This window comes from Sander vitreus, chromosome 22 (assembly GCF_031162955.1).
Source record: "Sander vitreus isolate 19-12246 chromosome 22, sanVit1, whole genome shotgun sequence".
Taxonomy (NCBI): Eukaryota; Metazoa; Chordata; class Actinopteri; order Perciformes; family Percidae; genus Sander; species Sander vitreus.
Genome location: NC_135876.1, coordinates 21,280,559 through 21,293,602, shown reverse-complemented (window position 1 = coordinate 21,293,602; position 13,044 = coordinate 21,280,559). Strand labels below are relative to the sequence as shown.

General features: G+C 42.0%; 1 protein-coding gene across 4 annotated transcripts in view; it reads left to right on the top strand.

Annotated features, from left to right (window-relative positions):
- The window catches only part of LOC144536971 (collagen alpha-1(XV) chain-like), a 77,232-nt gene that overhangs the window by 30,403 nt on the left and 33,785 nt on the right, over positions 1 to 13,044 (top strand). For all 4 annotated transcript variants that reach the window (XM_078280344.1, XM_078280345.1, XM_078280343.1 and 1 more), the window contains exons 3-4: positions 11,918 to 12,165; positions 12,302 to 12,472. In XM_078280344.1, coding sequence (XP_078136470.1) covers positions 11,918 to 12,165; positions 12,302 to 12,472 — 419 coding nt within the window. The remainder of the gene's footprint in view (positions 1 to 11,917; positions 12,166 to 12,301; positions 12,473 to 13,044) is intronic.

Genomic DNA, 13,044 nt, shown 5'->3' with positions numbered 1-13,044 from the left:
ATCTGTTAAATTAAATTGGTAGAAATGTACATTACGATGAACTTGAATTTTATTTTTACTTAATATTATATGAAAGGCACTTAGGAGATTATCCACATTATTTTTCCTTTATTTGTCCGTGTTGACCACGCCCCCCGGCCATCATCAAAGGCTTGACTACTGTTTTTTATTTGAGGAATTACGGTATGTTCAGGACACTGTTTCTAATAAGACACATTGCTTGTTTTCAATGCATGACAAACACAACTCCATTCACCTCCATTGCAGAGGGAGTGGAGACAGAGACACATGTCTCAAAACGTGGACGAATACAACTAACACCCAAACTATCTACATGGCTAGATACTGCTAGATTTTTTATTTTATTTTGTAAGGTGGATTAACCCGCCCTTTCAACAGTAGGATAGATTTTTCCATACAAATCATCCCGAGTGCATCTTCACAGTATTCGTCTCCATGTGTTGCTCATATGGTTCAGTTGCTGCAGTAAGGTGCTTGCAACACCATGGAATCTGTTTTTCCCATTGGTACCAAAAAATGGGTGCAATATCAACCACAGATTGTCTGTTTTGGCTCAAACTTGTCTGAAAAGCTGCATCAAATTGAACAAGTCTGGTAGCTTGCTGACTTTGAGACATTCTTTATGTGTTAGATGTGTCTCTTTTTGTGCGCATGGTACGGAACACAGGCCTTCTACTCTTATCTGAGCATGACTATCACATTCCTTACATACAGGGGTCACATACGCAGGTGCTACCTCATTCCTAAGATACAAGAATCTCTCATTTTCTATTAACATGACGGCCACATTCCCAGGATTCAGTTATCACACACGCACACACCAGTTCGATTAGTAGAGTCCAAAGAATATGACACTGGGACTTGACTATATCGTTCAGTGGACTAAGAATATTGTGGGGTTCACTTCCTTTCTTGCTTACATAGCTGATAATGAAAATATACTCTGCTACACTGGTTAGCGTCTGCATAAATCCATGCAGTACAGAAAGATTGTCAAAATATACATTTTGAGGGTGAGAATTAGATTTACTAGCATCAGCAGTAAAATCTTGTCCTCTTTCTAGAACATACAAAATATATCCAATTGTTTAAGCAAAGTGCGACGTATCCCTGAAGTCAAGAAACGCGTCATTACTGGAGCATGACGTGTGTTTCTTCATACGCTACGCTAACACTAACAAGCCGTCAGACATTAATACAAATGAAAACAAGTGCCTTTGTTTCTGACATCACCCTGAACAAGATCCATTCCCAGTGCTGTGAGTCTTTGATCACAGCGAGAGCGTTAAATCTGCTCTTCTTAATGACTGCACTGACTCAACGCTTTAGCTCGACACCAACAGAGCACCTTTGTGCTAAATGGGAGGCCTGTAGCCTCACCTGGTCACACACATGCATGTGTACGTTCTCAAGTTAAATACACAGGCTGTGTGGTCTCAGCAATTAATACCTAGAAACTTCCCGCTTTTCACTACAACACATGGCTGACATCACCGCTGCGCCGTCAATCAACACTGTGAGCCTCTGGATGAAAGGATGGGAGGCGTCTTGTTTTGTCTACCTGAAGGAAAGATTTGAGGCCCTTTTGGAAACAGAGTTAATCTGTAGTTGTAGAAGGGAACAGAATAGAAAGGAAATGCCTGTTTGAGTCTGATTATTTATCTAAAGTGGTTATTTATGGTTATTTATTTTCTGCAGTAAATCTCTTCATAAGTAAACTGGTGGCTACAGGCATGGTCTTTTACAGTATGTTTTAGCCTATTAACTATATTAACTATAAACCAAGTGTGCTTAACAATACTTATGTCTATATGTATTTCCTATATTCAAAGTTATTGGATGTAATCACATTCACATTAACATTGTGCTGGCTTTCTGTTTTTGTCAAAAACAAGTTATTGTTGCCTGGTAATGCAATTGTTAGCAGGTGCTCTCCCAGCTGTTACATTCAGGGACACTTGAGACATTAAATATGTCGAAGTCAGCTGGCAAGAAGCAACCTTTTATGCAAGAAATGAACAAATTCACATTATTATTACAACACTGTTTCCATTTTAATGGGCATATTGGTTGTATTTCCCCACCTTAGCTCAATCTTTTCTTCTGGGCTGACTGTCAAACCAAGTGTTTGACATTAACTTTTTCAAGTTTGAGTCAATTGAGCTTACAGATATGGGAACAGACGAGGGTTAAAATGATTACAGAGATGGGCCCTGGGAGAGGAATCTGTGTGTGTGTGTGTGTGTGTGTGTGTGTGTGTGTGTGTGTGTGTGTGTGTGTGTGAGTGTGAGGATTTGCTGTGTAACATTGAGGTTTTACATCTCTAAATACTTGGGTAAAGTTTATAATTTATATATATATATATATAAAAATAGCAGTATTTGCATTTTTCTTTACAAACTCAAACATTTACTGTATACACTGAAAAATGTCTCAAGGGTTTGCTTTACTTTGAATTACTGCACTAATATTTAGTTGCATAACCATTATTTCTGAGAACTGCTTCACATCTGTGTTGCATGGAGTCGACCAACTTCTGTCACATGTGAACAGGTATTCCAGCCCAGGACGATTGAACTACATTGCACAATTCCTCTGCATTACTGGGTTTTGCCTCAGAAACAGCATTTTTGATGTCACCCCACAAGTTTTCTATGGGATTGAGGTCTGGGGATTGGGCTGGCCACTCCATAACATCAATCTTAGTCATCTGGAACCAATACTTTGCTCTCTTACTGGTGTGTTTTGGGTCATTGTCTTGTTGAAAGACCCATTTCAAAGGCATTTCCTCTTCAGCATAAGGCAACAGGACCTCTTCAAGTATTTTGATGTATTAAAACTGATCCATGATCCCTGGTATGCGATAAATAGGCCCAATACCACAGTATGAGAAACATCCCCATAACATGATTTTTGCACCACCATGCTTTACTGTCTTCACAGTGTACTGTGGCTTGAATTCAGTGTATGGGGGTCATCGGACAAACTGTCTGCGGCCCCTAGACCCAAAAAGAACAATTTTGCTCTCATCAGTCCACAGAATGTTGCGCCATTTCTCCTTTGGCCAGACAATGTGTCCTTTGGCAAATTTCAACCTATTCAGTACTCACAGGTAACTTTAAGTCTTCTTTGATTTTCCTGGAGCTGACCATTGGTTGAGCCTTTGCCATTTTGGCTATTCTTCGATCCATTTGAATGGTAGTTGACCGTTTTTTCCCCACGTCGTTCAGGCTTTGGATGCCATTTCAAGGCATTTGAAATCATTTTGGCTGAGCAATATAATTCAATTCAATTTTATTTATAGTATCAAATCATAACAAGAGTTATCTCAAGACACTTTACAGATAGAGTAGGTCTAGACCACACTCTATAATTTACAAAGCCCCAACAATTCCAGTAATTCCCCCAAGAGCAAGCATTAGCAGTGGCTGATGCGACAGTGACGAGGAAAAACTCTCTTTTAGGAAGAAACCTCGGACAGACCCAGGCTCTTGGTAGGCGGTGTCTGACGGTGCCGGTTGGGGATGTGATGAACAGTGGCAAAAATAGTCACAAAGATAATGGAACAGTGACTACAAATGGTAGTCATAGTAGTTAATGTCATAACAGGGCACTAAAGGGCATTACAGGATGTAGCGTGACACAGCAGAGCATGGGTGGACGTAGCAGGACGCAGTAGGACGCAGCAGGACGCAGCCGGACACTGCAGGGCATCGCAGAGCGTAAGACCACAGTGACAGCTCCAACCAAGATCTTAGTGCCACCCTAATCCAAGGGAATATTCTGGGCAAGAAAAGAAACATAAGGACTCCGGGGAGTAAACTCCCCAGAGCTAGGTTAGTAACAAGCATTTCTGGGACAAGGATGCACACAAATGGAAACAAATGGAAAGAGAGAGGAGAGACCAGCTCAGTCACAGGAAGGAAGGAACTTCCCCTGCAGTCTAGAACTATAACAGCATAACTAAGAGAGGCAGGTTAAGGAGAGAAGCCTGGTCGGGCTAGAACTCTCCCCAACCGGATCGGGCTGTACTGGCCTGCCTCCCTCTACTCTACATTACTCGCTCCCTAACTATAAGCTTTATCAAAGAGGAGGGTTTTCAGTTTATTTTTTAAATATGGTGATGGCGTCTGCCCCCCGAACCCAGACTGGGAGCTGATTCCACAGGAGAGGAGCCTGATAGCTGAAGGCTCTGGTTCCCATTCTACTTTTAGAGACTCTAGGAACCACGAGAAGCTCTGAATTCTGGGAGCGTAGTGCTCTAGTGGGACAATAAGGTACTAAGAGCTCTTCAAGATATGAAGGTGCTTTGTAGGTCAGGAGAAGGATTTTAAAGTCAATCCTGGATTTTACAGGAAGCCAATGCATAGAAGCTAATACAGGAGAAATATGATTTATTTTCTTAGTTCTTGTCAGAACACGTGCTGCAGCATTTTGGATCAGCTGGAGAGTCTTAAGGGACTTATTTGAGCATCCTGATAGTAAGGAATTACAGTAGTCCAGCCTGGAAGTAACGAATGCATGGACTAGTTTTTCAGCATTGTTTTGCGACAGGATGTTCCTAATTTTGGCAATGTTACGAAGATGAAAAAAGGCTGTTCTTGAGGTTTGTTTTAGATGGGCGTTAAAAATAACTCCAATGCCATCCAAAGTAGCTATATCTTTAGATTATGCAGTTCGGAGGTGTTTGGAGCCCAACACAATCACTTCAGTTTTGTTTGAGTTTAACATCACATCAACAACACTTAACTTGAAGTTTAGCTAACTGACTGGTTTCGTCTGGCTTGATTGACAAGTATAATTGGGTGTCATCTGCATAGCAGTGCAAGTTAATTGAGAGGTAACAGGATGATATGGTCAAAAGTGTTGAATGCAGCACTAAGATCTAATAAGATAAGTATGGAGACAAGTCCTTTGTCAGCAGCAATTAGAAGGTTGTTAGTAATTTTCACCAGTGCCGTCTCTGTGCTATGATGCTTTCTAAATCCTGACTGAAAGTCCTCAAATAGACTATTCCTATGTAGAAAGTCACATAGCTGATCTTGGCGAGAAAGGGAAGGTTAGATATTGGTCTATAGTTGGCGAAGACCTCAGGATCGAGGGTGGGTTTTTTCAGAAGAGGTTTTATCACAGCTACTTTAAATGACTGCGGTACATAACCTGTTAATAAAGACATATTGATCATATCTAGTAGTGAAGTGTTAACTATGGGTAACGCTTCTTTAAGTAGCCTCGTTGGGATGGGGTCTAAGAGACAGGTAGATGGCTTAGCTGAAGAGACTTTTAGCATTAATTGTTGAATGTCTATAGGAAAAAAGCAGTCTAAGTATATGTCAGGTCTTTCTTTCTAGCACTCCTGCATTTAAAGGTGAACTGTTAGAAGTTGAGGGCAAAAGGTGATGAATTGTATCTCTAATAGAGATGCACCGATTACAACTTTCTAGGCCGATTTCCGATTTTCATTGAGTTAGGCCAGCCGATACCGATTTTAGACGATTCCGATTACATTTTTTCTAACCACTTTACAGCACACACAAATATTTATTTTCTATCTTTTCTTCAATAGAACATTTTGCACAGAACATAGAACATTTTTTGAACAGATAATGGATCACTATAAAATAGAACTATATAACTTACTCCTGGTGTGGGAAATTCACACACCTCTAAAGTGCAATGTTAGAACCATTTCCTTCTTTTCACATCCTATATCCAACTAAAAAAATGTGATTTTGGTTTTTGGTGTCGTCCCTCCACGCCCTACTTTTTCCTTGCAGGTGTTGCATATTGCAAACTTGTTATCTTCTGCACACATGCCAAAGAATTTCCAAACAGCTGACATGTTGCAGGTTAATTCACGAGGTTCCCTACATGTGTGAGAATAGCGCGGACACGCGCTTCACACCGCGAGCGGGTACTCGCGACACACGAAAAGTTGAGAGAAAGGAAAAAGAGACAGTACTGTCGCGTCCGTGTGGGTGCGTGCGTGCATCCTTGAGAACTGTAACTTGTATAACTTATGTTGTCAGTTAATTGTATGAAATCGGCATATGTCAGACTGACCTGCCGGTCGCCCGTCATGGCCGAGCACGTGAAAAACGGCCAATTCCGGTCACCGGCCGGTCTATCGGTGCATCTCTAATCTCTAATTGTTATAATTTTATCATTAAAGAAGCTCATGAAGTCATCACTACTAAGAGCTAGAGGAATAAATGGCTCAATAGAGCTGTGGCTATCTGTCAGCCTGGCTGAGCAGCCTATCATTTTCTGCACTTCTTTATATGTTTTCCCCTCTCCAATCAACTTTTAAATCAAAGTCCACTGTTCCTCAGAGCAATGTCTGGAACGACCCATTTTGCTGAGTATTTCAGTGTGAAATGCACAATAACCAGCATGCACAGCATTTGCTTCCTTCCTTCCGTAAATATGGGCCATAATTGACACCTGTTTCTTCACAGAATCAATCACCTCACTAACTGAACACAACACTGCTATTATTTTGAACATGCCCCTTTCAATTACAGATTCAGTTACACAAAATGAGCAGCATGCATGTCATGACTGTTGGGTCTGTTGGTTTTCTATGACTCTACAACACTTACTAGTAAATTATTTGCCATGTAGAAATATCACTTCTACCAAAACATTTTATTTATGAGGTTAGTGATGTTGGACTGCTATTAATTTGAACACAACTGTATATAAAGTTTTGTGCATGCGTGTGAATGTTTGTACGTGTGTCTACAGTACGTGCACATACAGAGGTGCACTCGCTGAAAAGCAAGTTCCTATCTGAGTATCTGTGATCTGGAGTTATATATAGATGATTGAGGTTTGATTAGATTCCCTTTTACTCAGTCTCTCATTAGATGTGACAGCTCATTACAAACTGCTGTGGACTGACTGACAGCTGAGTGACTCTGGCCGGCACCATTTAGAGCTGTCCAAATGCTGTGTCCATCATCACCACATTATTATGACCTTTCTGTTTAAGCCCTATTTCTGTCTTTACATCGCAGCCAAGTCCAAGCAAAACGCACACAAGCCGTCAGGTTAATGTAGTGGAGTAAAAAGTACAGTATTTCTCTCTGAAATGTAGTGGAGTTGAAGTAGAAAGTGGCATGAAAAGAAAAGTACAAGTACCTCAAATTTGTACTTAAGTACAATACTTGAGTGTACTTAGTTACATTCCACCGCTGGGTACTGTCTTGTTCTATCCATCCTGTGAGCAAGGTATGTTTGTATTTGTGCATCACTGTGCGTGTGCGTGTGCGTGTGTGTGTGTGTGTGTGTGTGTGTGTGTGTGTGTGTGTGTGTGTGTGTGTGTGTGTGCTTTTATTAGGTCTGAAGATGATAGGTAGTGGTGCACAAAGAGTTTTGCCCTGATGTTTTATTGAACACAGCATGTTGTTCATTTGAGTACTGTGGTGTTTGTTTTCATCTGTTTTCACTCAAAATGAGCTCCAGTTGTTCCATTGTACAGTTTAGCTGTGTATTTATCTCCGGGCATATTTTGGGGCAGCAAACAAAGCATTTATGGAACTCTTATGCATATCGGCCCTTGCAATATTTCACTCAGTAAACGTACCAGCTAAGGGGTCATAACAGTTGCGTTCCATCCTATAATATTTATAATAACCAACGTAACCTGTGCAGATGTTGTGCTGTCAGTCATTTTATTGAGAAAGTCTTTTTCTCACAAAAGGAGAAAGGCCGCTTCATTGTAAAATGGCAATCCTCGTGTCTTTCAAGTGGTGCTTGTGTAAGAGTGGGGGGTACTGCACATTCTGCTATTCATAACCGTCTGGATTTTGCCATAACAATGTGTCACACAGGGACTTTCTCAGTCAGAGGCACACACTCCCAAAACACACTGACCCATTTGAGAAAGAGCCCTGTGTAGATGGCAGCTTTTGGATCGACTGTCTGTTGCTCATTTGGAAAGGGAGCAGGCATGCAAACACACTAGATGGCCTATAAACAGACACACACCCGCTCACACACTTACGGCCCAATGAACCTAATATGGGAATATGTAGGAACAGGACAGAATATTCCTCTGCCATTAATGTTGTAATATTTTTTTTCTTTAAAGGTGCTGTAGGATTACGATCCAGGACTTAGCCAAAACATTTGAACATCGACAACTTCTCAGTCCCTCCCCTCTTTCTGCTAAAGCCCGAAACGTTCTCCTAAGCCCCTCCCCCCACAAGGGAGAATGAATGTGTGTGTATGAGCAGTGATTGACACACAATTAGACACCCCTCCCTGGCCCTGATTGGAGCATCTGAACAGGGCGCTGTGGATTTTTGCAAATCGCACTACAGGCTGTAGGTGGTGCCAGAGGAGCCGGATTGTTTTTTTAAATGACCTGCTTTATTTAGTTCTACTGGAACGTAGGGTCAGTTTCAGCAAATATGACAGAAAGGTAGTTTTATAAGTCTTACCTACTGCACCTTTAACCTGGATTTTTCATATAATGCAGCCACGCCCTTTGCATCATGGTCTGCTGAAGCTACTGTCCGTGGAGACATCGATGTCTGAGTTTTTATTATCTTGCATTGCTTCATGAATAGAAGTACCTTCTCTTTGTTTCTGAGCTACTGACACCAGAATCTCACTAACTGACTGTTTATGCAGAAACAATTCTTGTGCAGAGCAAAGGAAGGAGCGTACTTTTAGGCGAGCACTCGCAAATCTTCCTTTTACATGATTTTTTTTATGAAGTAGTTTGCAACAGTCCACTACACGCACTGACATTTTGGGCTATGCCTTCCTCATTTCCTCACATGCACTGATTACATCGGTTGTCACTGTCTGCACTAAAATCACAAGTAAAACTCATCTCTGTGTATTTTGCAAGCCAGTTGTCCAACACATCCTCCTCTTCCCAAGAAAAGGGAGTTCGCCAGTGCTATTCCTCAGTGATTGAAATGACTTGATCACATGGCATACACCTTGAAGTTATTACTGTGAACACTAGCTAGAGGACATGTGCTGTATCTCCCGAGCCTTCCTCGCCCCCTCCGCTTTCTTTCTCTTGCCCTGTTCCAGTGCAGATGGTGCTCGGACTCAGCCAAGCCTGATTACACCGAGAAGTCACACCCTGACCCAAATTACTCAGGTTTCCCACAGATGAGGACATTCATCTATACAGATTTCCACATTTCTTCAACATGATCAGCTGTTTTCTTAGAAATACAGTATGTCGCCGCGATGATGCATGACACGGGACAAACACTGATTCGCCGAAGCTCTCGTGGGTTCCTGCTGCATCATGAGAACTTGAGTGATTGCAGACATTGAGTCTTAGTTGCCATGGCGATCTGGCCAGCTGTTTAGTCTCTTGACCCAGTGGAGGAACATCTGCAGTGATGTCACTTTCAGGCAAAGACAGAACAAAGTGACAGGCTGAGCTGTGGGAATGTTGGCCGACACACTTTGGCAGGACGGAGGAGGTATAGTGTCTAGCGGCGAGGCAGCCAACAAGCCAGTCATCAATTTCTGATTCCAGGCTTCTTCGGAATCAGAAATGGGGCAATAAGTATTTGGAAAAAAATGTCTCACTGCTTGTTTTAGCTTGCTTAGATTTCCCTGCATCCGCTTAATAAAATAAGTTTGTGAAAGTTAAGACAATCACAGGAAGTCTTTATGAAATCTCTCTCAAGAGAAATAAAAACTAAAATAACTGATTACAATCTTTTTCTTTCCGTTTTGGCCTTCAGCCCACAACATAGGTTTCCAAATGAATTCCAGACAAATTCTAAAATGCCCGTTTCTCATTTTAGTGCGAATGAGGAAAACTGAGCTTTTTGTAAACTCTAGTGCTCAAAGTGCTAATGTGTGCGCACATTTAGTTGTCTGTGGATGTAGTCTGAGAAAATCAGTCTGAGGAAAAAGAACAGCTCTAAAACCAACCAAAAAGTGTAACACTCTGAATTTCTGGTGGCTAAAACCAATACAACAGCAGCTCTCAACTACAATCCAGCTAAGTCGCAACATTCAGCTACAGTGGAGGTTATACAGCAGAGCGGTGTGGGTTGCACTTCATTGTTACTTTTTAAATTGCCACAGTCTGTAGGGGTTTCAATCCAATTAATGCACGGGTAATGGAGTGTGCCTCTCTTCCTGTCTTCATGCGGAAGGGCCACACACACACACACACACACACACATACACACACGCACACACACACACACACACACACACACACACACACACACACACACACACACACACTAAGCCTCCATTTACAGGAGCTGCCGCTGCGCAGCACGTGTGTATTAGTCTAACCTAATGCCTTCCAGATGCCCAGCCTCTACACTCTGCTGCCCGTACACTCTAAAAGAACAGACGATTGTTCCAGGGGTCTTCCCACTAAGGAGAGCCAGGTGTAGATGGGACTGTAAGTGTGTGTGTCTGAGCAAGAGGAGGTGAAAAGAGACGTTTTGGTGCTGTGAGTGAGCATTGACAAAGTGCTTGCGTGTCTGTCAGAGAGACAATAAGAATGTGTGTGCACTTAATTTGTGCATGCATGACAGACAAAAAGAGAGTAGGCGAGTGCATTCAGCCGTGCATACAGCAATGGTAAGATGACATGGGTGGGGGGGCCTTAGACAGATGGAAGCCCCTTCTCACCTTCTTGGCAAACTTTATGGGGTGTATCTGACATGTTGTCAAATTTCAAAATGTTGGAAAAGACGGAAGCGGGGGTGGCTGAAACCTCCCAGATTGTCTTATACGATCCAGAATTCACGTGGCTCACAGCTGACCATTGCTCTGATTTCTAACTCCATAGTCAAATTCAAATTTAATATGTTTACAAATTAAAGATTGCTGAAAAAAATGTATAAAAACATATATGCCATATATTACTATATAAGTTATTTTTTTTTCAGTCTAGTAGGAAATGAAAAGATAACTTATAAAATGACTTCACCTCCCACACTGTCTGTGGAATGCTTTAATTTCTAGGATAACATATCAGTCCTCTGACCCATGGCTAGATTAACCCACTAGGGGGCCCCAGGGCAAAAATGAGCTGTAGGTCGACCATTGCCTCTCTATGGATTGTGTACCCTGTCACCTCCAAGCATCTGTCAAACACAGAGCACACGGCACACTGCACATGGCAGCTTCATTATGTTTTGTCTCACCACAGACACCAACCAGTGCTCTCACTGCCTGGCCCCAGGTTTGCTGTGTATTAAATTACAGCGGCAATCAGATGGCACACAAATTCACTAAGGGCTATGTACCATGTAAAAATACTTTTTAAAATGCCCTTAAGTTTCTGGAATAATCCAGTAGTTAAAGGTCTTTATCATTTTGATGTATTTTAGCTTGACTAACACACATAGAAAACCTGGGCTTCTGCCGCCCCTTGGGGTCCCCTTTTCTCTGACTTTTGCAAAGTACAAACCGTGCAAAACCCCATACATGTTAGGCTTATAGGAAAGTACTATAATGTGGTTAGAAAGTGATCATTCATAGCCCATTATTCAGAAATTAAAGGATTTTTACTACACTTGAGAAGACTGCTGAAGGGAAGCCCATGCTGCAGGTGCTCCCAGACTAACAGGATTTGTCATACACTACACTCCAGTAATTACATGCAGTGACTGAGCCAATAGACAAATAGGAAATGCATGAAATGCCAAATTTTGCGCCAGTGAAGTTCAATTTACCCTTTGGCACCATGTTGTTTCCATATGACTATACGACAGCAATTAGTTTTCTTGTACCTCTCTGTTTGCTGGCTTTTTCAGCTCAGTTTATTTTTTTTAGTTTGGTAAAAGGTGTCAGTAATGATGCACTCTGTGATACACTTTGTTGCATGAGACATTTCTTTTCTTTTCCCCTCCTCTAATATGCTTTCCTTGTTTGTTTTTTGCAGTCCGTGGTCCTCAGGGAGCCTTGGACCTGACAGAGTTGATCGGTGTTCCCCTTCCTCCTTCCGTCTCCTTTGTAACGGGTTTCGAGGGTTACCCCGCCTACAGCTTCGGCCCGGACGCCAACGTGGGCCGCCTCACAAAGTCATTCATCCCCGACCCATTCTACTATGACTTTGCCGTCACGGTCACTGCTAAACCTACCACGCGGCGTGGCGGTGTCCTGTTTGCCATCACAGATGCCTACCAAAAGGTATAGGCCATGTAAATCCTTTAAACTCCACTCCTCTGTGTATTTTTCATGTTATCGTTTCTGTAGCACAAACTTTTCCGCTACATGTAAACGGAAAGAAAGTAAATCATTTCCATCTCTTGTTTTTTTTTGGAAGGTTGTGCACTTAGGTATAGCGTTGTCCGAGGTAGAGGATGGTTCCCAGAGAGTCATATTGTACTACACCGACCCAGGAACAAGAGGGGGCACCCAGGAAGCAGCTTCCTTCAAAATGGGAGACCTGACGGGAAGATGGGCGAGGTTTACCCTGACTGTGCAGGGGGCAGAGGTGAGTGTGCTGTGTTCAGGTCCCTTTGTTTGAGTAAAGATGCTATGTGTGGCATTTCGGCATCAATAAATCATTGACGCAGATTGACTATTTTAATAACAAGATTGGCTGGATCTACTGATCTGTGCGCTAACATTGGTAGACGTAGAATGTATAAAAACAAAAAAAAGAAATTCCAGAAAAATGGAAGTTTTCAGATTCTTAGAGTGGAAAAATCTCCTTTGCAAGAAACGACAGATTATGTGTGAACTTTGGTACAACCATGGACTCTTTTTTTGTTTTCTTTAAAAACAGGGTCACGATTAGCCTAGAAATCTAGACGCACCCTAGTGGCAGCAAATGTAATTTGCAGCCAGGGTCGTCTAGCCACTCTCCGTTGGCAGAAGTTGCCAAAGTGGAGTGTTAAATAGGCTACATGTGGCTCTTTTGTCTTTGACAGATGTGTATTTATTATGTGAGGATGTTGTCATAAAATGTCACTTTATATGTAACTGCAGGGAAAAAAGTCTCCTCCACACTTGTTCTATTTGTTATTAATTGCTGGAAATAGGTTTAAGTGTGCATGCATGCAA